Source organism: Ischnura elegans, chromosome 3 (genome assembly GCF_921293095.1).
Source record: "Ischnura elegans chromosome 3, ioIscEleg1.1, whole genome shotgun sequence".
Classification (NCBI taxonomy): Eukaryota; Metazoa; Arthropoda; class Insecta; order Odonata; family Coenagrionidae; genus Ischnura; species Ischnura elegans.
Genome location: NC_060248.1, coordinates 15,024,601 through 15,050,254, shown reverse-complemented (window position 1 = coordinate 15,050,254; position 25,654 = coordinate 15,024,601). Strand labels below are relative to the sequence as shown.

At 37.5% G+C, this 25,654-nt stretch overlaps 2 protein-coding genes across 3 annotated transcripts; one reads left to right on the top strand and one right to left on the bottom strand.

Annotated features, from left to right (window-relative positions):
- The first annotated feature begins 219 nt into the window (after positions 1–219).
- On the top strand, positions 220–723 carry LOC124155479 (cytochrome b-c1 complex subunit 9). Its single transcript, XM_046529320.1, has 2 exons — positions 220–458; positions 588–723. The coding sequence occupies exons 1-2, from the start codon at positions 318–320 to the stop codon at positions 621–623; spliced, it is 177 nt and encodes a 58-aa protein (XP_046385276.1). The 5' UTR covers positions 220–317; the 3' UTR covers positions 624–723.
- LOC124155476 (TRAF-type zinc finger domain-containing protein 1-like) lies at positions 709–25,652 on the bottom strand. 2 transcript variants are annotated; one of them, XM_046529314.1, is made up of 11 exons: positions 25,528–25,652; positions 25,188–25,380; positions 22,292–22,484; positions 18,060–18,287; positions 17,334–17,524; positions 15,587–15,847; positions 10,290–10,527; positions 8,818–9,135; positions 6,592–6,670; positions 6,392–6,497; positions 709–1,571 (listed from the first exon to the last, which is right to left on the bottom strand). In XM_046529314.1, the coding sequence occupies exons 1-11, from the start codon at positions 25,557–25,559 to the stop codon at positions 1,524–1,526; spliced, it is 1,887 nt and encodes a 628-aa protein (XP_046385270.1). In that variant the 5' UTR covers positions 25,560–25,652; the 3' UTR covers positions 709–1,523. The 2 variants fall into 2 exon arrangements, with proteins under 2 accessions (XP_046385270.1, XP_046385271.1); XM_046529315.1 differs by having other exon boundaries at positions 1,468–1,571; positions 6,364–6,497.
- Between the last annotated feature and the right edge of the window lie 2 nt (positions 25,653–25,654).

Sequence of the window (25,654 nt, the reverse complement as noted above, 5' to 3'; positions counted from 1 at the left end):
TTTGGATAGTTGGGAATATAGATCATCCCACAATAAGCCTAGCCATGGTATTTACGAGCAAAAGTAAGCAACCCAGGCCGATGCGGTATAAGTGTTTGAGCGCTACTAGTGGTGAACAACTGCACTAAACCTTGGTAGGTAATCTGTACCACCGGTTAAAAATTTAATACTCCTTCCTCTTAAACTCAATGGATAAATTCATACGAATCGAAATTTCAAGAACATCTGCCATCCGCATTACCCTTGATCTCCTTCTACTCAGAGGAACCGAGAGCCTGAGAGAACTTCGGTTTGACGGTTAATTTTTCAACGGAGCGATGGGTCTCTCAACCACAGTGTACAACACTCTATTTAAGCGATCATCTACGTACGCGATGACGATTATTCTGAGTGCTTTCTTTTTCGAAAGAACTTTCGAATTAGCTTCAGATCAAATTTTTAACTCCATCAACAAGGGCGTAAGTTGATATCTAGTAAATCACTGAATTTCATCAGGAAATCAATTGAAAGAATATGATTAAGTTAATTTTTGAATTTTGTTTACTCTATTTGGTTTGTGAAGTTAATTCCACATATCTTTATTTCAGAAACTATGGAACGATATCAAGCATAAATACGAGTGAATTTTAGCAGAATATTAATATTTGGACACTGTAGATTGGAGTGCAATGTGGTACCCGAGTTATAGAAATGTAAAGTTTAATTAAATACTGTGAAAACATTTTTATTGGTCTTTGTCTCTTTGGATCAACAAACATATCAGAACAATCAATGCGATTCCCATGAAATTTCCTCTCAGATTCCGCTTTCTTGCATTTTTAGCCCCTAAGTTCAATGATTGCAATTGAAAGTATGGCATTGCCTTGACCATACTGATTGCAATTGAAAGTATGGCATTGCCTTGACCATAGTGATTGCAATTGAAAGTATGGCATTGCTTCGACCATACTATCATTCACGTGAAGGGGATGTAATTAAGCAATAGAAAATAAAATAAGGCCTCCTAGATGCAAAAACTGAAGGAACAGCTTCGGCTGCAGCAGAATCTATGTCTCCGACTGCACCATTTGACCAGCTGAGCTATGAAATGGTACAGTGCCGTACAGGTATTTCATGGAATTCAATACCATTTGTGTATCTTGAAGTTCACTGTAATGTCGACCCATGTGCCGGGTAACATTTCTACTTAAATGAAATAATTAAGATACGATAACTTCTGCCAGTACGTAATGTCAGTACAAAGTAGGTTCTTCCCTTCAAGTGAGATGCAAAAACCGGATAGCTTTTCCTAAACACTCGGCAGCAAAATATTTTTTAAGGTTTGTAAATACAATAGCATATAATCCACACAACAGCTTTCCGTAACAATTTCATTACAAATACCATTTTCATTTGAATCCTGAATACAATACTTACACAGTTTCAACATAAATGCAAAACAATTCATGCAACATTTTCTAAAATAGATAATTCTTAAAAGACTTTAGAAATCTTCTCCAATAAAAGAAAACAGTTAAAAGTGATCACTTGCTAGGGGGAGATGGAGCCCGATACTTCTTGATTGACTTAATCTGAAAAGAAAAAAGAAATTGTTAGAAGTCCCAAAAAGTCAGCATTATCAAATCTTGTTCATGCGAACATGGTAATTGAATTAACATGGTTATACACAAACGAAACAATACAAATGGCGATAATATATGATATCTCAAAACTCATATCTTAATTCTTTTAATTTTTCCTGGTGAATAATATTCAGCTATTTCCCTCGGACTCTACACCAGGTTAATTCAGTCTTATTGGCTGACGTTTCTTCAGAAAATGACTTGTCTTCCAAAATGTCAGCCAATACATCTGCATTAACCAAGAGAATTACCTGAATGGTAATATTCTTGTTTATGAATAAGTAATTAACTCGGAACCTATATCAGCCCCTGACTTCTCTACCAAAAACTTCACATTTATGAAAAATATGGAGCAATATTGTCCGAAAATGAAAATTTTAACATTAGCTAGCTAGGTACTTAAGTTGTAACTCCAAAACTAGCCAATAATTTTAGAGGATTTATTTATGCAGTCATGTCATGGGTAACAAATAGGCACCCTTAATGTGCCCTTGGTGAAACCCAGTGTACTTTTCAAATGAATTAAGGGAGAACTCATGAGTATGCCGGTATGCTGGGCCTTAATGGTTATGATTAAAAATCACCAATTCATCAGACCAGGTGATGCTCTTCCCTCATAGTTTGACAACCTAATACAGGTCATGTATAGAATTTCTTCAAGTCTTTTCAGGGTTATAACAATAATGTAACATCTTGTGTTTACAATTATGTCATGAATGATAATATTATAAAAACAAGATATGTACGTATTATGTACAGTCTAAGGTTTCCATGGCATTGTTTCGAATACCTCGGAAGAATAACATATTATCTTTGATGGTGTTTCTTGGCATCTGTTGGATTAATGGATAAGTTTCGTAGACAATCCTATCACCAATTTCTCGTAAAAGATCCATGCAATTATTAATGAATTCAATTTTCTAGAATGACCTCAAAACTGTATTTCCATATCACTAATGAGATATGTCCCATACTTGGCGGCATAACTCTCCAACAACAACACAAAAACAAAAAGTGTTAAGAAGAAGATAGTTCTCAAGTAACTGGGTATTAATTTAGAATACAGATAATATGTATAAAACGAGAAAATATGAAGATTGACTATAACTTGCTGGCCCTAGTACCATACGAAAGATCTGCTGTCATTAGTAATTAGCACCAATATTTTCAGATAAATATAATTATCCTTAGGTAGAAAATGATACAACTGCAAATAAGTATTTTATGTTATTCACATTTTGGTAGTTCATTCAACATTATTCAGTTTGGTAGTTCAAATCATAAGATTGATTTGACCAACAAACATTCTGTGGAGGGCAAATGACTACTTGAACTGTATGTTACAGTGGGAGCAGTTGAAACGAGGATATGGAAAGATAATTTCCAAAAAGATACTAACTAAGCATCCCAACAGAATCCAGCCCTATATAGGTTAAAAAGAGAGCAGCAGGGCTATTCTGATCAATGGGGCCATATGTATGGCCGGCCATGAGTTTCCTATCCGATCCAATTTTAAGGCCTACATCGATTCCACTCTCAAGGGGCCATATCGTATGGCCCGGCTATAAGTCTTCACACCCTTTCTGCTGACGAGTATGAAAATTCTAATTGGTACTAGAAGTTTGGCTTACTTATTTCAAACACTAGCCATTTAAAAAAAATGGTAGTTCGTTCCAGCACGGAGAAAAAATTAAGTGCATGGTCCATAGCCAAAATTGACTGATATGAAGGATGAATTTGGATTTTCTTAAAACACTGGTCTAGCATATAAACTGGAAACATAAAAAACGGCCCGTGTTATGACGGCCTTCTAGGTAGGTCATAATACATATTATGGTCTTGAGGCCTTGGCTACCGCCTAACTTATGGCCTTTTGATCAGATGAGAATTGCTCGAAGCCATATGTATGACCTGAGGCTATAGTTACGGTCGATTCCAACTTTTGGCCTGGCAACACGATGAGTGGAATAGCCCTGCAGGAAGGCATTGTTCAATCTGAGCCAACCTGATGATACGGAAAACTCTGTAAACAAACATCCGTATCACACTCAAACCATTCGCCTTGAATACGATGGCAAACTATGAAACAGAAAAATCGGGGCCCTTCTCCAAGCTGGAAATTCAGGAAGACTCCTTCATCAACATTAGCAGGTAAAATCTACGTAGTTCCTTATTTTCTTAACCATTCCTTTCAGTTGTTATGCATTCATTTCTTTAATTCCATCACTCATGCCCGTTATTTCCAAGAGATAATTTAAATAGCTATGCTTGTCCTTAGCCATATACATATAAACAATACTCGTGTGTACAAAACAGGTAGTGTTTTGGAGAGCAGACTGTTTTTGATCCTAGTTTCCTGAGAGACAGTTCTTTTAAATAAGGAATTAAATTTTGGCTAAACGAATCCTAACCCTTATCATATTTTAGGAATATTTGTCTAATGCTCCAAAGAGTTTAATGTTATTATTATTATACTGATACAATGAAAAGGCTCTTCATTCTTAAATATGATATCCAATTAAATACAGTAAACTCAAAATAAAGATGGGTCGCTCCGGTACCCATTTCTCACTACTGCCGGTTCTTGGCCAGTGGAACCGGTATCGAGAACTGATCGTGACATTGTAGTGTTTCCTGCGCCCACATGCACCATAGTGATCTGACTGGTGGCACTGCAACCTGTGCAGCAGTTGGTCGCCACCGTGGCGGCTGAACACCTTTTGAGTTTCGCCACAGGCCGCTGTGGCTGACGCATACTTTCACCCTCCTAATGGGTTGCTTAAATGACAAGACTGAGCACTTTCAAACAAGCTGACTTTTCGCCTGCCACTGACCACATCACAGCACCTCTTTCTCTTAGGTCTCTTTGGATGTCTTCAAACGGGTTGAATCGCACCATTGATGGAAGTGTGCCCACTTCAATTCGGCCCAGCCATGTGCCCTCTACGGCGTGAAATACACACAATGTTACATTGAGGCCACTTTTAGAAGAAAGGACTTTTTGCCAGCTGCCATTCAGGTGAAAATTCAGGCGGCTTTCTGATGAGACGACTCTCAGCAACGCCATGTGCCGTGCAGTGAACGGCAGCTGGCGGAAAATTGTTTCATCTGAAAGCGGTCTTAAGTGTGTGCACAGCGGAGCTCGTGCGGTGGACGAATCGACCACTCAGGCTAAGCCACAACCGCTCAGTTTATCCATGGTGTTGCTGTACTGGCATGTTGAGCAGTTTAGTTTTGAGGTTATAAGAACTGTGACAGTGAAGCATCCGAATAAGTTGTCAATTAAAGTAAAAATTTAAGCTACATCTCAGAACACAGAAGACATTCGAACTGACTCACAAGTTACAACAAATTGATGGATGATGTCGTCAGAATTTGGGGGAGTTTCACCATTGATCCTGATGCTATGCAGTACGTAAACTGTGCTCCAAGCGTATTTCACGTGGCCCTTCAAAATCTACAACGACTACCTACTACTGTTTTCAATGAATGTCTGTTCAGTACCGCAGGCAATATTAATGTCAAAAAAAGAATAGATTAGAACCAAAATGTTGAACTTTTTTAATCAAAAGCTGAAGAAAGAACCAGTTTCAGCCTGATGTAATGCGACATATAGGTTGATCATGCATTCTTGAACAACATGCCATTTAAACTTTTTAAACTGGGCAAATAAAATTATGGAGACGATCCTAAGTTTTTTTTTTATAGAACTTTCCTGCTTATTTACATACATCTTCAGTGAACTTATTTTCATTCGCATTTTTTGGTTGTTCATTTAAATTTGCCATTAATTCAGATAATAGGAGATCGTCCTTGGAACTGATTATCAAGATCTGAGAACTGATGGGGGAGAACCAAAACCAATGGTACTGAGAACCAAAAAAATTTAAGAACCGACTCATCCTTAAGTTAAAAAATATTTTATGTGAAAAGCATTCTTGCTTGGCTCTTCGGTTGCCTGAGTAACACTCGTAACATCAACCCATGGCACCAAAGTGATCCTTCGACAAGTTCATGCTGTGTTTCCCAGCATTCAATTACAGCTCAAGTTTTTGTGCCGATGAAAGTTTTCACTTTTTGTATACTCTCAAGAAAAATATTTATTCTGCTTTTTATATTTCACTGCATCCATTGTGTACTCTAAAAGTAGTTTAAAATATGTTAAAAACTGAATTGTTCTACTCACTGAATGAGTTCTTCAGGGACACTTAACTTATGATACTTATTTTTACCTTCCTACTTACTGACTATTTCTGGTTGAGTCAAATGCATCAAGCCATACCTGCGTGCATCCTTGCATGAATATTTGTTTTTCCTGTATTGATGAGGCTTATATCACTGTGCATACTGTTTTATTATGTATTTATGATCTCTAGGCAAATTAATATAATTATTAAATGAAAACAAAATAAGTAAATGAAATATTATTTTTACAGGGATCACAGATATTTGACTAATTCATTAAAGTCATAAGGAAACTATTTAATCCAACTATAGCCTCTTTGATTTCATTTTAAATTATTTGCACAACTTCAGGCAAAATTCAACCTGAAAATGGGTTAATTACAGATATCTACAGAAAAACATTGTCCAAGAAGCAATAACTCCCTATCAGTTATGATTACTTGAAACTACTCCAGTACCTATGGATATGCAAGAAGATACTAGAGTGAAAGATATATGTAAACACCACAAGTGAGTAAGAGACAAGCAGTAAAAGTTAAGTGGAGTTAGTACACACAGGTGATGGGGCTTTTGCTCGTTCCTGCCTTCTGTTTGGGAATGGCCCCTGTGGTACGACCGCCGCCACGGCCCCTGCCTGCTGTCGCAGCGTGGCCGCCTGATGGTGATGTGTACGAGCCTAAATTGCGAGAACTGAAACAATGCATTAGCTTCCATTCAAACTGCATTTCTTACGAGTCGCAGACCACAAAAAAAAAAAAAAAAAAGATTCGACCATGATACTTACCTGCTGGGAGAATTGTTGAAATAGTTTGGTTGCTTTGGTGCCCGAGGGACCCAGGTGGGCAAGTCTGAATACACATGATCTGCAAAAGGAAATCACATCTTTATTAGCAACAGAAGGACACATAAAGGCATTTAAATTTCTTAAAATGAATCAACAAAGAGTGAGAAACACAATTAGGAGAATAAGAGAAACTGGAATTGAGGTTATTGGCATTAGTACAGCAGACCCCCGATTATACGCGTGCGGTTTATCAGAATTGCGGATTCTCCGTGCATGAGTTCACACCCTGTCTTTTCCGCGATCTTTCAAAAAAAAAAAAAAAAATGGACTCAAAAGCAGCAGGATATTTGCATTTTAATGCATGCCTACACCGAACCCATTATTTCCATTAGAATTCCCTTCCTAAAATGGAATTACTTTATATACTTGCTGACAAGGAATGTTTCAAGTTTACTTGGACGTCGGATCTAGCATTGCAGATGACGATCTGTGGCGGGAAAATAATCTCTTGAGTAATTTTAGAAGATCCTTCAATGGTTAACCAATCATAAATTTCTAAAAATTTTATCTACGGTCATTAAATGCATATTCCGTCTCACGAAAGCGCAATCATTTCTGTGGATTCATACGCGGTTGAATACAGCCCAAGGGAGCCGGAGATTTTGCCGCACTCGGGCATGTTAACGCCGTGACTAGTCAAGGTCAAACTGGAGAGGAACGGGATAGTGGAAGGAAGATGAGTGAAAGTGACGGCAAAACTTTGTAGAAATGCCTCATCTCTGTAGGATGAGAATAAAAGACTAGTAAATTTCCACACAACCTATTGACAAAGGGCTAAAACTGGACTTTTACGAGAAATTTGAAAATTTTAATAGCCTGGATAATCTCTGCAATGATGCAGTTTATAAGACTCCATCACTTCTTTTCTAATTAATCATCCCTCCCAGTTTTTAGTGCATCAATAGCTGTAAATATGATGACCTTAACCAACGTTTGCTCCTTTTCTCCCTTTACCAGTTATTCATCCTACCCACTGCTCACTGCCTTTACATCATCCTGGATCCCCCACCCCTGTATCCAACAATGTACGGCCTCCCCCATTACTTACCTCCCCAGTCAAGTTCTCTCCCTTCCCACTGCTGCCTTTTTCCCTCCCCCAGTGCTAAATGACAGATATAAATAGAGGTTTGAAAGAGGCAGCCTGTTCCCTGAAAATGAATGATAGGGTAGGGACTGGTCGGTGAACGTTAAAATTGTGTGGAAATTTATTGCTGTCTTTCAATATGATTCCATCATACATCACATGAACACTCAACACCCACTTTAAGATTAAAATGGAAAACGACAGACGGGTTCCATTCAAAGTCAAATCATCAGCAAGTGAATTAATTAAATTTTGGACGCCTTTAATGTACGGTTTTCTGTGGCTTACAACAAAGGGAGATTCATGGGTAGTGATTTGGTGGCATGATTCTAATATGAACTCGGAGGAAGCGAATCAAGTGAATCTTATGTTTTCATGGTGCCCAATGTGCTCTTCCAACCACACTGTGGAATTACTTTTCAATCAACCAATGCACAAGTGATCACATGCACTACATATACATAACTATGTAGGTGAATGCCCAACAGCTGTAATAGAAGGATCTCATCTTTTGTTTTCCTGAATACTTTTTTATTGTGTTTAGGTTAGTAAACATTGCTTTTGCATCAACTTGTTAACATGCCTTTGCAATCCTTTCATAATTTGAGGATAGTACAGTAGTGGAACATGGTTGGCCTTCAAGTTTTAGCAAGGACTAAAGGTAAGGTTAATTAAATTTTGTAATTGGCACGAGGAAGAGTTCATGGGATAAACTTGACTTTCTAAGGGTTAAGTAAATGATATTGCTAAATGCATACATGTCATAGTAACAAACTATCAATAAAAGAGCAAAATATCTAATAAAAGATGCTAATATTGTAGTGAGAGATGTAGTTTTCATCCATTCAGATTGACTAAAAACAAATTGAAACCTAGAAAAGCCTTTGATTCCTTCATAACACTGGCAGCTCTTCCTGTTACATGACGAATTAATGACCCCAATTTCGCTCTTTGGCACACCCTCAGACCCTGTATCAATGAATCCTTTAAGCGCAGAAATGAAAAGTCCTTTTTCACTCCTGGTCCCTCAAAGTTTGCAGGCACAGATTTTATCACCGCCATGGATGACATTTGGTACTCACTCATTTGAGAATTGGAAGACTCTTTCTTCAACCCGAGTTGCGCATTGATCTTCTCCATCATTTGCGCCTGTTTGAGCAAAGCCTGCCTCCCACCGTCACTTTCAAAGTCATTCACGTTGGAGACGACTGGTTGGGAAGAGGCAAGTGCTGCTGAGGGTCGCACTTTGGGGGCCCCTGGGGGAAGCGTCCACTCCCTCCCCACAAACTCCCTTCCCCCCCTCCTCCTCGGCTTCAATTCATTTGGCAGTCTGCTGGCAGGCTTTTTAACATCCTCCTTGTATGCCTCTCTCTCCACATTCTTGTCATTGGATTTGTACTCTGAAAAGTAAATGAACAGGGGTTAAACACATGGAGAAAAGCAGAGAGAATGCAGCATTTTAAGTATTTATCCCAAGGGGGCACATTACATTAACCTATTACTAGAGGTCCGTGAAAGTGGTTTTATTTTTTTTAAAATTCGTTTTAAAACCATGTGATTTTGGTTTTATAGAAAATCTTGGTGGTGTTACTATAATGCTACAATTTTTCCACGTTTATAGGCATTCCATTATTTTATGGTACACGTTTCATGAACATTTATACTTTTATCAAGCATTTTACATAACATATAACACAATTTCGATTGTACAAAATTTCGGATAAAACTAAATGAAGGAAATGGTTCAAGTGATATTGGTTTAAGGTATATGAATGGTTCAAGTATGCAGTCTTGGCGGTTACGATTGGCAAATGGCAAATCCCCACTACCTTGTATGTGTATACTTCGAGAGCCATTCCAGAATTTTTGGATTGTCAAGTTACTCTACACTAAATAAAGCCTATAAAAATGCTTCAGTAGTAGCAACAACAAACTCCTCCTTCGCTTTCTTTGACTGAGTGACTGTGTGTTCCCTGTATTAGCCCTACAAGGGAAGAGTCGACAAATGTCTGCAATGCATTGCAATTGTCGACTTTATATCTTACTTCTAAAAAATATTTCCTTTAGCACTGACAATTGACAAAGAATGTAAAAATATTCATTGTAATAACGCGTAGAAGTACTATGAATGCAGTAGAAGCCTGGTTTTTAGAGCTCATAATCCACTCGCAAAACCGAGTGCTCATTGTATCCAAAGGATTTGAATAAACCCACCCAAGTCTCATAATCATTTGAATTTACAGTTTTTCTTTTATTTCCACAGTATTTAATGAAGTTAAACTGATAGAAAGTCATTATCAGGCACAATATAATTGAGTATCAACATATTTAAAGAAGGAAACGGCGGATTTTCAATTCTATAAAATAATAATGTTATGATAATAATATAATAATAAGTTTATGAGGTGTGTTTTCAAAATGGTTAACACAACCTCAAACCCCATTTTAAATATTATTGTTTCAGAAACACTAAGACAGATGTACAAATTTGATACCTCACATGTTATAATGATGAGAGAACGGAATACAAACTTCAAATGCACAAGCAACTTACCAGCGACAAATTTGGGCATGGAAGTTGAAGGGAGTTGATCGACTGGATCAGGCCGTCCGTTGAAGGTCGTGTCTGGCCGTCCGTTGAAGGTCGTGTCCGGCCGTCTGTTGAAGGTCGTGTCTGGCCGTCCGTTGAAGGTCGTGTCTGGCCGTCCGTTGAAGGTCGTGTCTGGCCGTCCGTTGAAGGTCGTGTCTTGCCGTCCATTGAAACCATCGGTCAGCGACCACGTGCACTGAGTCTGATAGTAAAAACATAGAAATGCAATGATTTACACAAAAAGATCTTGGGATGCTAATTAACGTGAGAAACATCAGCATGTACATTTGTACTTCCACACTCCAAAAATTTGATAATCCATAGAACTGAAGAGTAAGAAAATCAGGACCTTTTTATGCTAACTAAAAATATTGCTCATCTGCTTACAATTATTTACTATGAATATGTGACGGAAATTTGATAGTACATCCAATATTAAGTCCTTACAGATGTGGTGCAAACAAAAAATTGCATTGCTTAAACATCTTTAGCATAAATCCATATGATAGCAAATACATATGTACATGGGTCTGTAAATTTAAAAAGTTGAAAAAAGATTTTTCCCCCAATTTCAAGAGAAATACATAAACGGAAAAGGACTAAACAAAGTTGGGCAGTCCAACAATTCTGGATTCAGTTGTAGTAAAACTTGGGCTTACTCTCTCTGTACATATAAAATGAAATTTTTAAGCATTACTTCCTGAAGATAAAGGCTTCTTATTGACACTGCACTGAAGTAGGCCCAATGAGGGATGAACAAAATTTAGTTTTCTACATACGTACTTAAAAAATTAACATATGTCAAAAACCTGAGGCCTACAAATTTTAGACTTGTTAACTTTGACTGGAGTAATAACATATTTTTATGCCAAATAGACATTGTGTAATATACAATCACTTAGCAATTGCATAAATCATGTCAATGGAAGGAAAATCAAGTTCACATAAATAACATTATAAAAATACTTTCGCACTAGGCTTGATCAGACAGCCTTTTTAAAAAATGCCAGTTTTCAATGCTTTTTATAACAGCAGGCAAGTCATTAAACAGAATTCACTAACTCATTATTAACTTTGTGGTATTCCATTATTAGTTTTCTTGGATATTCCACTATTACTTATACCACTACTTTTTTACATAATGCAACCCGGGTTTCTATGAGCTATCATCATCTTCAAGCATCAATTTTGATGTATTTATTTAATTATTGTTACTTAGTTACCTAACGGAGGAAGAGATGAATTTAAAATGGACGCCAGAATAAGGGGAAAAGGATGGGTAAAGATATTCTTTTATCACAGTGCTGTCCTGACATTCAATAATTTTTCAGATTTCAAACAGCTCTCTAGAGCCCAATTCACGGCGGCCGTTGCATAATTTTAAAATATTCATTTTAAAATCAATCCTATGGCAGTTGCATATCAAGTGTTTAGCAAAAAGACTTTTATCATCTTGTTATTTTTGCAAGCACTTAAATGTTCTTCTTTCCTGACTTCGAAGCTTCTTCCCGTCTACCCCAAGTGGACACCATTGCAATCGCTTTATTTCAACAAATACACTCCACATTGGTCCAATTGGTCTATCTGATCCTTACATTTTTACAAGCAGTCTTCTCAGAGTGGCATTAAGTTTAAAAATCAAGCGGACTTTGTCTCCAGGTAAATGATGAGCCATTTTCATAGAAAGTGCAATGAGGTATATCACTATGCACCACTGCTTCTTTTTATTCTCTTCCGCTGAAAACATTTGATCGATAGCCAATCTTCTCTGTTTTTTAAAAGTCAATTTGTCTATTAAATTTTAGGAATAACCATTGGCTGAAGCAATTTGTTTTGTGATAACTCTTACATCTAAACTCATATTAATATCATAACATATTCACTTCCTTGGCTGAAAAACAGAATTATGGTAGAACCTCACTTATGAAACTTTCAGCGGAGGACCAAGAAAAGTTGCAGACATGAGGTTGTACAGTAAGGGAGCATGAAACCCTCTTCAATCACCTCTGTTATGTTTCCAGGTCGCAATTACTCATTTGGAGGCAAGAAAATTAAGCCTGATAATCTAAGCCTAAGAGAAACATAAATTTGCATTCCTGAACAATGTTTCCCATGGTCTTGGTCGAATTGTTGGTATTTCTGCCGCTAAGCCGCAGGGCTGTAGTACTCTGGAGAAATGGAAAAAAATTAAATGTTTGCAGAGAAGCCAATTTTCAAAAGCAGTTAGCTCATTAACAGCAGTTTTCTGGCAATTCATTTTATCTCTCAACACAAACCAAGAATGAAGATAGAAGAAATGAGATATGCTAGGAAAGCCATCCGAATTAACCCCATAATTAGGGAGAAAATTTTCACTAATGCATCAAGAAGGCTTTACACCCTGCGGGCAGGGGTTCACGTCCTGACAGTAGCAGAAACTTTTCACAGATGGCCCTATCCATGCTTAACCCTCCGGAACTCGCTCTGAGCCTGCTAGGCTCGCATTGTTTAAATTTTCTTAATAGTTCTTGACCAATTCTTAATAATGTGCTCAGATTTTCTCTACCTTTTCCTTACTCTTTTGGTTACTTTTTACATGCGCAGAATATCCCGATCAACCTATCATAAGGTTGGAATATGATACTTTTGCTTCGTATGCACGCGGTCTGAGCCCCTCAGGCTCAACGCGAGTGCTCGCGTTACATTTTTGATTCTCACTCTTAGCCTATTCTTTTTCTCTGATTGCCTGTATAGACACTATGTAGGCTGTAATGGATAACCTCTCACACTATACTCGTAGTAAAGATTCTTTTTCTGTCAAATCGGCTTGATATTTTGAAAGTCAAAACTATTTACATGGGAGTATGTCTGAGAAGCCATTGTTGCTCTTCCTACTGCAATTACAAGCGCGCTATAGTTGACACAAAGTAAGCTGCTTGTATTGATTTCACACAATGTTATAAGTTACGGCTCGTTATAAATAGGCCTCTTCTTGAAAAGTGTGTTCACTTCGCTACTCGGCGGCCATAAAATTCAGAGGACACGGTCATTCTGACAAGAGAGAACAAAAATCGGAGGTGCTCTTCTCGCTGAAGTTTCAACTGCGCCACTTTCCGCTACAGAACCGTGAGTATTCTTTTTTAGCATACTGGCAGTGATTTTTTCTTGCGAAAACTATATAAAATACAAAGAATAACAACGAATAAGACAAAAAAATTGATAGGATAGCTGCAATTCATGAGACATTTGAAAAATTTGACAGTCAATTGTAAAAGTTCTTACATTATTAGTGAATACACAGCCATTTATGAGAAAATTGTGGATTTTCGAGGTCTTTCCGCATCCCAGAAATAAATGCCTAATAAATACGGGACACAACATTTTTCTTTGGTAGGTAGATGCTAGAATATTTTATGCTTAGAACTTAGAAGTGTATGCTGGTAAACAACCTGATGGATCGTTTTCGGTCAACAACAGCCCTTCTGATATCGTGAAGAGGTTATGCTCCCCATCAGCAGTACTGGTAGAAATATTTTGATTGACAATTTGTTTGCCAGTTTTTGTTTAGTAAATGAACTCTTGAAATTCCGACTTGCCGTGGTTGAAAGAATTCGCAAAAATAAGCGGGAATTGCCTCCTTTTTTCGTTGAAAGAAGAAATCAATATGAAAAATCCAGTTTATTTGTTTTCTGCAAGAACTGTTTTTTTGCAACATATATTCCAAGAAAGAATAAATTTGTGTTTATGATATCAACCATGAACTGTAACAAAAAATATGATGAATGTAGTGGAGATGAAAGAAAGCCAGAAATGATATATTTTTATGGCATGACAAAATCGGGAGTAGATACACTAGATCAGTTATGCACGGCATACAATGTATCAAGAATTGCACGGCGTTGTCCTATGAAAAGTATTTACGCTATGCTAAATATTGCAGTGGAAAATTCCTATATTTTTTACCTCAGAAACAAAAACTTAGAAGTAAAATCTTGAAGAGCGTTATTTAGGCAATTGTCAGCTGGGCTCGTAGATGAACATGCGTAAAGAAGGGGACCCATAAAAACACTCCCCAAAGAGTTAGGGCTAATTGTAAGAAAAGCCTATCAAGACTAGCAGAATAGATTAACCAAAGGCAACTAAAAAAACAGAGAACCCAAAGTGCACTGGAATTTGTAAAAGGTGTGCAGACTGTGGATACACGAAAAATATATTTACCGGGTATGTCTGCGAAAATTGTGGAAAGTGTATTTGTCTCGAGTACACACATTTATTGTACAGTGTATTTCGTAAAAATAACTGGAAAAATATGTTTCGTAACCGAGATCGTTTTATAAATGAAAAATTTCATAACCGAGGTTGGAAATACATGGGTTCATATGGGTTTTTCACAGGACCATAAAAAAATCGGTGTATAAGTGAGATAATTATATAAATGAGGGTTGTATATCCGAGGTTCTACTGTACTACTACTAAGACACTTTCGAATATAGCACCATAAAAATCAGAAAAGAGCCCAATAGGAAACAGAATTAAGATGGAGCCTAAATAGGGATATATGCAAATTCGCTGCTTTTTCACAATGACCATCATGTAAGCATATCCCCTGGTATAAATGTGACCAGGTCTCCCTTAATGGAAATTCACGATGAAAACTATTCTACAGTAAAGAATTTGATCCAAACATTAACAATAAATTTTGAAAACAATCACCAAAAGCTCATGAATTTTCTACAAAAAGAATTTTACAATAACTTATTTCCATTAAATTTATTACTGCCTGCAGTCATACATGTAGCTTGACTAGTGCAAACAACTAACAAAAACAGTAAAAAAAGATCGCAGTAGCCCATTGCTTTTGCACCACACAAGGAATTTTAAAAAGCTGTCAAGGCATTAAGAATTCTTGTTTTTCAAATTATGCTTATAAACAACTACATCCTCATTGTCAAATCAACAAGAGCGAACATGTAATCAGGTCCAACTAACTTTGACAGAAGTCAGTAGTACAAAGGTCAAAATGACTCCCTAATATCTATAGGTTCTTAGCTTTCTTCATATCATTCAAGAAGCGGCATCGTTCCATTAAAAAATTTTGAAAAACCTCAGAAGAAATTGCTAAGCGCTAATTGTCATTACAACAACACCACATAAAACACAATGTTACAAAATTATAAATATCAACAAAGGGGCTTTTTTGTAATTAAGAACAACACTAAATGGGTGGAGACATATATATAAAAAACTACACCTTACATCAAAGAAATACTCTGTACACAAACCTGATGCTCATAGAGCTTGTTGATGGAGAAGCTCTTGTGACAGAATTCACACGGCAGCAAAGTGTCATCCAAGTCATCGTGGTCTCTTCGTGCAGGAAGATGAAGAGGGGAGGGAGGTGGGGAGGATGTGAGGTTATTGTGAATTGTGGGAGCATTCACTCTCGAGAGCATGGCAGGGCCAGGGGAGTGAGCGTTGAACACACTGGTGGCAACCGCGGCAGCAGGGATGTCGTACCGTGCCAAATCTGGTCGGCACGCTGTCTGAATGAGCAAGAGAGAAGAATGGCCAATTTAAGGAGGTCTCACTCAGGTGCAATGCAACCACAACCACACTTCACACCACTCACCTAATTTCAACGAAATAAACACGGAACATGAAGCAGTCATTATATAAAAAACATAATTTGACATAATATACGTGTGCATAATTTCAGAATTTCATAAGCCTTATGCACGATTGGTAGTATGTGGGATCTAAGTAGAATGCCTTACAAAAGACTGATCATTTACGGAGCCTTAGTTTGCTCTAGGGATGGCCAACTCTTAATTTGAGTAAAGGCGAATCATGAAGGAATTTTCAAAGCTAGGTGAGAACAGCAGTTTCACACGATATTTTACTCATCCATCAACATCAAAATTCAGGAAATAACTCCACAAAAGACAGCAGTTAACTATGAGTTGTGGGATCACCTTCAAAGGCACTAATATACACAACTTCCTCAGAGAAAATATCATTTGCTAGCCAAGACTTAGACCAGGAATCCCTGAGAATTCACCGCGTGCTTCTACTAATCATACAATACGCCTTAATTGGGAGATAAGCAGGTATTCTTAAATTATCATTCCTTTCTGCCATTAATTTTGAGAGAAGTACAACTTTCAATAAAGATTTCAAAAAGTACTACATAGTCATTGAATTGCTTACATTTTGCCTAATTAATTATTGCATTGGTTTCCCTAGCCAAAACCCACAACGAGGAATTGATCACATGGATAAAAGATGATCTGAAAGTGATCGCGGTTGTTTCACGTTGGTTTAGGAAGAAAGTGATAGCAGCACACCCAACATAAGACTAGAGATTTATAGGAGTCAACAGCTAAATCATCCTCCTAAATCAGCTCCTCCAATGGCTGTAAAATTTAGCACCACTTATCAGTATAGGAGACAAAACATCTTAAAATACTTCCCCTCATTCCTGTTTCAGTTTTTTTTAATTTAGACCACATTCTTCATGCGTGGTTCTCCCAGAAATTTGGGCTCTCCTAGATGTGTGAGTCAGTATTTTGAATGCTTGTGACCAGTTAGATTGTGGTAATAACCTGCCATCCTTGGTAGGATTCCATCAGCTCTGCTAAGGACCCCAGGTTACACCCTATGTTTCCTAAGCAAGGTCCCATCAGCCTTGTAAAGGATTCTATTTGGGCTGTGTTTGTGTGGATCTGCTGCAGTCCCTGGAGGGGTGGGCTTTCAGGCTTTCTTCCACGAATCCTTGGATAAAAGATGCATGGCAAACCTCCCTACTGCCTTAACATAGTGCTTATCAGCTCGTGCTTGGCCTCTGCCATCTCACGACTACATAAATGGCACTAGACTACACTATTATGGCACCATGCAGCTGACATTAGCACACCTCTAAAAATTACAAACTAGATGCAAGCTTCAATGTTAAAATTAGAGGGATTAGAATGATAGCGAATCAAGAGATTGACAGCTCATAATGTACACGTGACCAGAGAAATGTATTACCTGATGGATGATGAGCTGGTTGGCAGGGACAAGGGCTTCACAAAATTCACAAGGCAGGGCGACCAGGTCCTCCTCCCCACCAGAGTGGCCCCCCGACGGAAGACGCCTGCCGAGGTGGAGGCTGTCACCAAAGAGTGCAGCAACGTCACTGTCAATCTCCCCAACACTATAGCTTCTCGATGACTTATCACCTTCAGGGAGGGGAGGGAAATGGGTTCATTAGTACTTGATTAGCCATAAAATGCAAACTTTGACCTTTTTCAATAGTTCAAGATATTCACTTGTTCATTTCTTCACCAAGATAATTTGCCACATTCTTGACATTTCCTGTATTATTTGAAAAATCTAAGGGCCTAAGATGATGGTTATTCCTTTAAAGGAATACATATATAAATATAAATGATTTTACACATCCTACTGATGCTACAGTGCTCATCTTTTTAAACTTTGGAAAAATCATGCGACAGATATTTCTGCATCTTTGTGGGCACAGACGTGTTTACAGTGGGTGCCAAGTCACGCAAGGGGTCATCTTCAAGGGATACACAAGTGGCCTTGAAAACTTAATCAGTTCAGTATAAAATGTAAACTTTTATTCTAAAACCAAAAGAGATGAAACAAAAAAAAGACATACCTTCCGAACCCATGAGAGTACTTTTCTATTTCAAAATAATTAAGGCATTTCAAATTAGAGACTAAATTCATGACAAGCTGGTGAAAACTCACCCATTATCAACGGCTTATGCAGAGATTTTACAGCCTGAGGAGGAAGAATGGAGTTCAACTGAGGCATGTCATTGTTTCTTTTGCTTGTTGATGCAGATGGCACCCTGGTGGCACCAAGAGTGACATTATTCTGCACCGGTGGTCTCCACGAGGCACCGTTCTCGTACCCTCCAATCACAGGGGCCACTACCCTCTCATTACTCTGCCATGATGGACTAGGTCCTGGCTCTACAAGCATATTTCAAGAATAAATGGAATGTTAAACCAACATTTAATCTTTAACTGCTTAATAGTTGATCTCCAATAATGGATTTAAGTAAACCATTTTCTATTTGCAAATTATTCAACCACGAGATAATTTATTCATTTAGTAAAAAATATTTTTTCCATTCCATGCACTAAACTTTTTATTTTTACAAGCCTTAATTTCACACAGTTCTAGAGTTCATATGGCAATCTCTGAGTATCACCAAAGCACCTTGCATTTGACACCCCTTATCCAACTCTTGATTTTGCACAGTGCCCATCTTTCGTCTCTATTGGTTTTGGTTATTCGCACGCTGCTGTCTATAAGGGGACAACAGTTTTGCAAGCACAACTGCTGCCAGTGTCTTCAGGTCAAAGACTGTCTTAGTCTCAATAGATTTCTTAGAGTGAAGTTTCTCTATGGACGTAATAGACTTATGAACAAGATGCGTTCCAACACCTTGTTCATGAATTGAAAAACCAAAGAATGGCATCGTATAGTGTAGTTATCCTGCAGAATGCAACACTGCATTGCAATGTTGCATTAACTCACAATGGTGACAAACTGATCTAGCAGCGTCAAACGTGGCTGGAGCAAAACAAATTTTCTGACTAGGAAGGAAGGGCAGGCAAAACACTCAACAGTTCTCGACTTCACAATGGTTTAACTTAACCCAATACATACAGTGCAACCTCGATAAAACGAGACCCCACAGTGCTCAAATAAACACTCGCTACAGTGAATTATCGCTTCACCAGAGCCAATATACCTATTGTGAACACTTATACAGGAACAGGAGTGGTGTGGTGACAGAAATTTCTATCCGATAAACGTAAGCATAAATCCAGATAAAAGGCGATGTTTTTTTGCATCACTAAATTTCCTTACTTTAATAACAACTATTCGAACAATTTATAAGTGCCGTACTGAATAAAAATCAAGCAAAGCATTGCTTTGTCAATCATTATGCCAATGCACAACCGACGAAGTCATTTCTCTATGTACTTAATTAGTGCATTCATGTGATAATTCTATTATTTTGTTATTTTCCACTGAAAATTCCAAAAATAACTGGTAAAACTGTATTACAGTTATTTAATGCCTCAAATACTTCCATTGGTGTATGTTTATTGTTCCTGTGCATTAAGCGGAAGTTACGTGAAATATTTCATTTGTTTCTGCAGACGAAAACGGTGGAAGGTGGTAAAACAATACTGCCTCGGAAGACTTTTTCTATCATCGAATGTGATATCTTCAGTGTCTATGGTAAAACGTTTGCTAAGCATACAAAATGATGTGAATAAAATTGCCGTTGTTTAAAAAAAAATTCCTTTTTGAGTGTAACACTCGCGACTTATTTGAAACAATACACTGAGTGTACCACGGCACTAAAAAAAAAGATGATTTGAATTAAAATTGGTAATGTAAGAAAAGATATTAACATGATATTGATTCACGAAAATTATAATGCAGACATAACACTGATGTAATTTATGTAAAACAAAAGCAAGCTGCAAGAAACTGTGATGAATATAACACACATGGGTAATAGGTACACGCGATAAAGGAACGGAAGGGCACACGCATCTGATGGTCCCTAAGGCCCAACAAAACTTATGAGCATGAATTTATTGATTTAACATTCTCAATAATGACTGCGACACATGAAAAAGGAATGCAGAAGGTTTTTAATTTAATAAACTAAAAGCGCAGCATCAGCTCTTCACATATGCCATCGCTTAGGCGCAATACCTACCTCTAGAAGCATCATTGCAAGAAATACCTCATACTGCAAGGGTTTTGTTCTGGAGTAGGTTGTATAAGAGTTCCATTTTGTCTAAATTATATCATGCAGGGAATACCTCTGAAGGTACTTATGATCGCAGTCCTTTCTTCCACGACTTTGGGTTTACACCACAGGCATCACCAGCAATTATGAAGGGAGATAACACTTTCATTTTACTTGAAGTTCTCCATTCTGACTTATTCACACTTGAAGTTCTCCATTCTGAATCTATCACTGAAATAATCTGCTTTAGCCTTAGGCATAGCTCCTCTCTCACAAGTTCCCGCAGATTGAAGTGGGCAAAACCAGCTGAGCAAAGCTCCTTCTAACTCTTCATGATCTGCATTTCTTGGGCGCTTTTGTTTTTCTTTTTTTTAAATTGTGAAGAGCGAATAGGAAGACAAATTAATTAACCACTTTCATATTACTCTAATATTTTTATTTTCTTGCGTATTTTGCGTTTTTGGCCATGGTGTCTACCTTCAAATGCTCTCTATTCACGCAACTCAAAGACATGTGGGTATGCTGCTGACTGCTTTCTGCCGCCCAAGGAACAGTTTACTACATGAATTTGAGACTGAGCACTCCAAGTTAACTTAATTTCTAACAGATCGCCATAAATTACAGAGATTAGGGACTCTTGGTGAAGTTTTCCGTCGATGGAAACTCTTGCTATGGCAAATGCCAACACCAAAAGGGCCTCATAAAAACAAACTTTTTTACATGCTAATCAAAGGGTCAACTGGCAGTGCCTCGGCTATCTCTCGTAATGGGGGGGGGGGTCTTGCAATAGCCCATACTCACTTTAATGAGGTTCCACTGTACTTTGTTTAGACTGTGCCCAAAGTGCGAGTTCCTCTAATTGTAAGCCCCACCACATCGCATCGGGTAATCTCAAAGGAGCCAAATTTGAAATTTGGTTTACACTAGAAATTTTTTAATGTTCATACCTCTGCAAGTTCATAAGTCGAGGACTTATGAACTTGCAGATTCAGAACTTATGAACTGTATTGTTAGTAAGTTGAAAAACCTATAAGGAATGACGTGATGGCAATTCTCCACTCCCATTGCTACAATCCTAGGATTGATTGATGTGCTGCAGTCCCTTCAAGCCACTGAATCATCATTCTCCACACTCCCCTCCCTCCTCTCATTCTTTCGCACACCTTCCCATTTCATTGGGAATTTCTATCCTTTTTTTAAGGAGACATTGCACAATTTTGATTTGCTAAGGGGAATGATGAGAAGGAATTAAAGGAATGAAAACAGAGGATGAGATGGAGGGTGCATATGAAGGACTACCACATCGAGTATTTATTGTCACACTCTGCTATTTAAGTACTAATCGAGTGTTTGTACATCAGTCAATAAAATCTTAGAAACAATTAATTTCCTATTGCATTAATCCTCATGCAGTCTTTTGAATAATTTTGTTACAATCAGCACTCAAATGTACACAGACAAATTATTGTGCATTAATCCAAAATGAGTGGAATCCGCAAGAAGTTGCAGCATTTTTTAGTAAAATCCCCGCATCTGTCCAGTTTTCTCTTTCAAGAGCCGATGGAATTTCATGTTTTTTCCCGTACGTAACGGAATTTCTGGTTTACAAATATGTCTTATTGGTATCTTTTCCCTCAGAGTATGTAGTCAATGGCCGAAAAAAGGTTGATGAACCCAGATAACAACTTAGCTTCACAACTTAATAGCATAATGTGGGCTCACTCCACACAAAGAGACATCATAAAATATATATTTCGGATCCAAAAGATGCCATTCCTTTTCGGAGAAAGGGGAAATGTATGGCAACAATATATGAAAAGTGTGACAACATTGGACACTGATTGCAAAAAAACAGTAACAATAGAATAGAATTATGCTTTACTAAGATCTTTCACAGTAAACCTTTCCCCCTAAAAAAATAGCCTAAGCTATTTGATTACATTCTGAAGCTAGGGGGACATGTATCGCAGAAATATAGGAAAAAAGTGACAACATACAGTCATTATATTATGACAGCAATTATCACAGCCTGAGATAGTGGGTGGGGGGCACTGGTTGAGCTGACGTGGAATGACCCAGAGTTGAACCTGTTTAAGAGGGCTATTTTCCTGTTTTATTTTCCTATCCTATAACACCTAAGTAAGCATGTAAATTAAATAAACATAAATAAAATTACTCTCATGCCAACAAACTTACCATCATCTAGTTTCAGGAATCCATGGTTTGATTCCAAGTGAAGTTTGTTATATTTTAACATGACATATTCACCACAGTCTTCACAGAGCTCTGTGCGACTCCCACAGTAATTTTCATGTTCAATGATTTCTGTAGCAGGCAATTCAAGCTCACATATTGAGCAGTTGACTCTCCTCATTGGACATGTGTTTGCCTACAGGTTCAAAGATCAGAAAATTTTTTTAGGAAATTTTAAGTACTGTTTACAAGGGATTTTATAGTAAGTATAACTATTTGAAATATTAAATTAAATATTTATGTAATAAAATTCAACTCCTACAATTTGCAGCAGAATCAGTGAAAACTTTGTCATTAAAAGAAATACTCCAATCCAACCTCTATGGACTTAAAGCTATGAGAGTATTAAAGCATTAACAGACTACTTTTCCAAAATTTTCAACACATGTGAAGTGATAACAAAATTTGGGAGGTGAAGGAGTTCTGTAGCCAGGGCAGCTGAATCTAAAGCCCATAGGAGTATTTTCAGTAATCTTAGGTGCTCCTGGTTGCTAGACAGGAGTCCTACAGGCATTTTCAGATTCTAATAATTTTGCAAATTTGCAGGATGTGGTTGAATATGTACAGAGCTTCTCACTTTCATTAATGGGATGACGTTATTTTGGTCTGCTTTCTGCATCAGTGTCTTCGCACTGGCTCACTGCCATTTGAGGAAAATTCATTCCTGCCAAGTGTTTTTGTCTTAACATGGGAGGACATTTGCCCTTGAGTGTTGAGAGGATACATTTTTCATTGTCAAGTGTTAATTAATGCTTAAAACCATCACGTGATCCTCAACTCTTTCTACTATCATGCCCACTAGGAATTAATCAAGTTTGAAATGGTTCCATTTCAAATTATGGAGATGAAAATGATTTTTTGAAAGCTCAGAAACAATGACTCATTAAGAGTGAGACTGGCAAGAATGCTTGTGTGAAGACATTGGCATCTTTTTTCTCAATCTTTTTCACTCGATAGAGAAATCATGATAATGTTTTTCAAGTTTGAATTGATATTTAGATCCCTGCCAATTCCAAATACACAGACAAAGTTGACTTTTGAAAACCGAAGTTCGGATGGCACAGAGTGGCGTGGAGTGGCTTTCCACAATGTGATATCGGCCACTACATATTTATTTTTTTAGCAATTCCATCCTCCAGCCCACAATTGTTTGTGAGAAAATTGTAAATATTGCAGTATTAAATGGTATAGTATAAATGCTTATTCCAATAACAATGACATTTTAACACTGTTATTGGATTGCAAAATTTGGCACTTAGTCAGTAATGTAGCAAATATGAACTGATTAGGAGGACATGCATAAAATGTTGTCAGGTTAACTAGGAAACAAAATTTTCAATAGCTCAAAATAGATTTTTGTGTGTTTATTATAACAGGTAAGAGCATTGACTGTAAACTGGATTTAAATGGAAACTACCTAGTACGACTTCTCACTGTTATGCAGTCATAGACATTTCCTGATTTGAAGAAATTAAACTGACCTGACCTCAGTTTAAATAGTAACAACTTCTCGCATCCAAAATAGGCTGAACACATGGATTAAAATTGATAAATGCCCCAAAATTTCCCACGGAAACTTACAACAATAATATGTCCCCAGTAATCCTCCCTTTCTCCTTCTGCAACTCAATTTACCCTTCGACCTTCTTCCCAACAACTCCACTCTCATCTTCTCCTGATCATTCACATCTCCATTTGATATTTGATGATCAAGTAACCAGGAGACATAACTTGTAGTTGCCTTCACACTTCTTGTGCTTCATTGCTTCATGCCATTCATCACCAATGGCAGCAGTGAATGCTGGCCACCAATATGGGCCTTTTTAGGCCAAGATCGATTCCAAGAGTGCCAATCATGTGATCTCCACTATATAATCTGACTGTATTGTCAAATTCATTTCATCAACAACAATATCCACTGAATTGTATTGCAATTGCTACTGATTACTTATAACGTTACTTTCAGAAATGGCATGAACACTGGGATAGTGGGCCATTATAATTGTTTACAGTTTACTAGAAGCATTGGTTCAGCAACACACCAACCACAGTTGATGACACTAAGGTCACGAGAAAATCTAAACACTTGCCCATCTAAATTTCCTTTTCCAATAGAATTACTTTTCCACCAATGCCACCTCAATTGACATTGAGTTGATCACTAAACTTAAATAAAAAGAAAGTTATATTTTTATAAACATAATAAGGTACGGAAAAGTTTTTGACATTACGTGACTTAACACAGCAGTCATAATAGATGGATGCATATATGCACTCTTTTCCAGCCTGGTTAGGTTTATCCTGGAAGGTAGGTTAACAATATCTAATACCCTCAAATATGGATGATTAAGTGAAATATGAGGACAAAATTCTTTAAAATTCCTAAGTACTATTGCAATGAGATTTCTAATTCACCATCGAAAAGAGACTTCCAGGTATGTATTTCATCAGAAATGGCATTATAATGATTTCGTTTTACCAATTCAAAACACTTTGCCGATTCTATTTACGTTATAAGGTGTAAAAAAATAAATCTTCGGTTGAATTGGGGCTTAACTATGTATCTTTCTTGTTTTAAGACGGTGGTAAAAACAGGGACATCAGATTCTATGACCAAATGAGGACCAATAGGCAAAATAACGACGACTGACCATTTCTCGAAATCAGAGGTTAATGAATGACATTACCTGAGTCTAAAAGTTTTTTTTAATACTTAAAGGAACGCGAAGTCTAGAAAAAATAGAGTTTACAAGTCTGTACACAGCAACTTGTTGAAAGAGAAGTCGGAGTGAAGGTAAGGCTCGACAAGCAGTTTTTCCTAAGATCATATGCATATTACCTTATGTTCCCTGAGTTGAGCGACATCGAATCTCTCCCCACAAGCCTCACAATCTTTGAGCGAATGAAATTCAGCTTGATGAGAATCCATTTCCGATCGAGGGACAGGTTCCTCGCAAAGGGTACAGAGTGTAATATTTCGGGCACAGTGAATGCTATGCATTACGAAATTTACAGAAGGAATGTCCCTTTTGCTGTAAATCATAAATACAACTATATCAGGCATCGTAGTAGCATAACAACACACTTCAAACAACTACTCTGCCAATTGGCAATTTTAATGACAGTTAAAACAGTAAAATATCACCACTGCCACAAAAATGCAGCAAAATAATACTAACCAATTTGCACAAAAATTATTTTCCTCCGCCATTGCCAAGCTCGTATGACAAATACCCTCTTGGAAAGAATATTTGTCAATCTACACGATAAACTTTATCAACACCACCGACCACCATCACTACACCA

Bases quoted from the DNA above. Each gene is read 5' to 3' on its own strand.
- LOC124155476 (XM_046529314.1), bottom strand. From the start codon at position 25,559: ATGGCGGAGGAAAATAATTTTTGTGCAAATTG. The intron at 9,136-10,289 runs GTAAGTTGCTTG...TTTACTTTTCAG, and splicing joins CATGCCCAAATTTGTCGCTG to AGTACAAATCCAATGACAAG. The intron at 6,498-6,591 runs GTAAGTATCATG...GCATTGTTTCAG, and splicing joins TTCAACAATTCTCCCAGCAG to TTCTCGCAATTTAGGCTCGT.
- LOC124155479 (XM_046529320.1), top strand. From the start codon at position 318: ATGGGTCTCTCAACCACAGTGTACAACACTCTATTTAAGCGATCATCT. The intron at 459-587 runs GTAAGTTGATAT...TCTTTATTTCAG, and splicing joins TTAACTCCATCAACAAGGGC to AAACTATGGAACGATATCAA.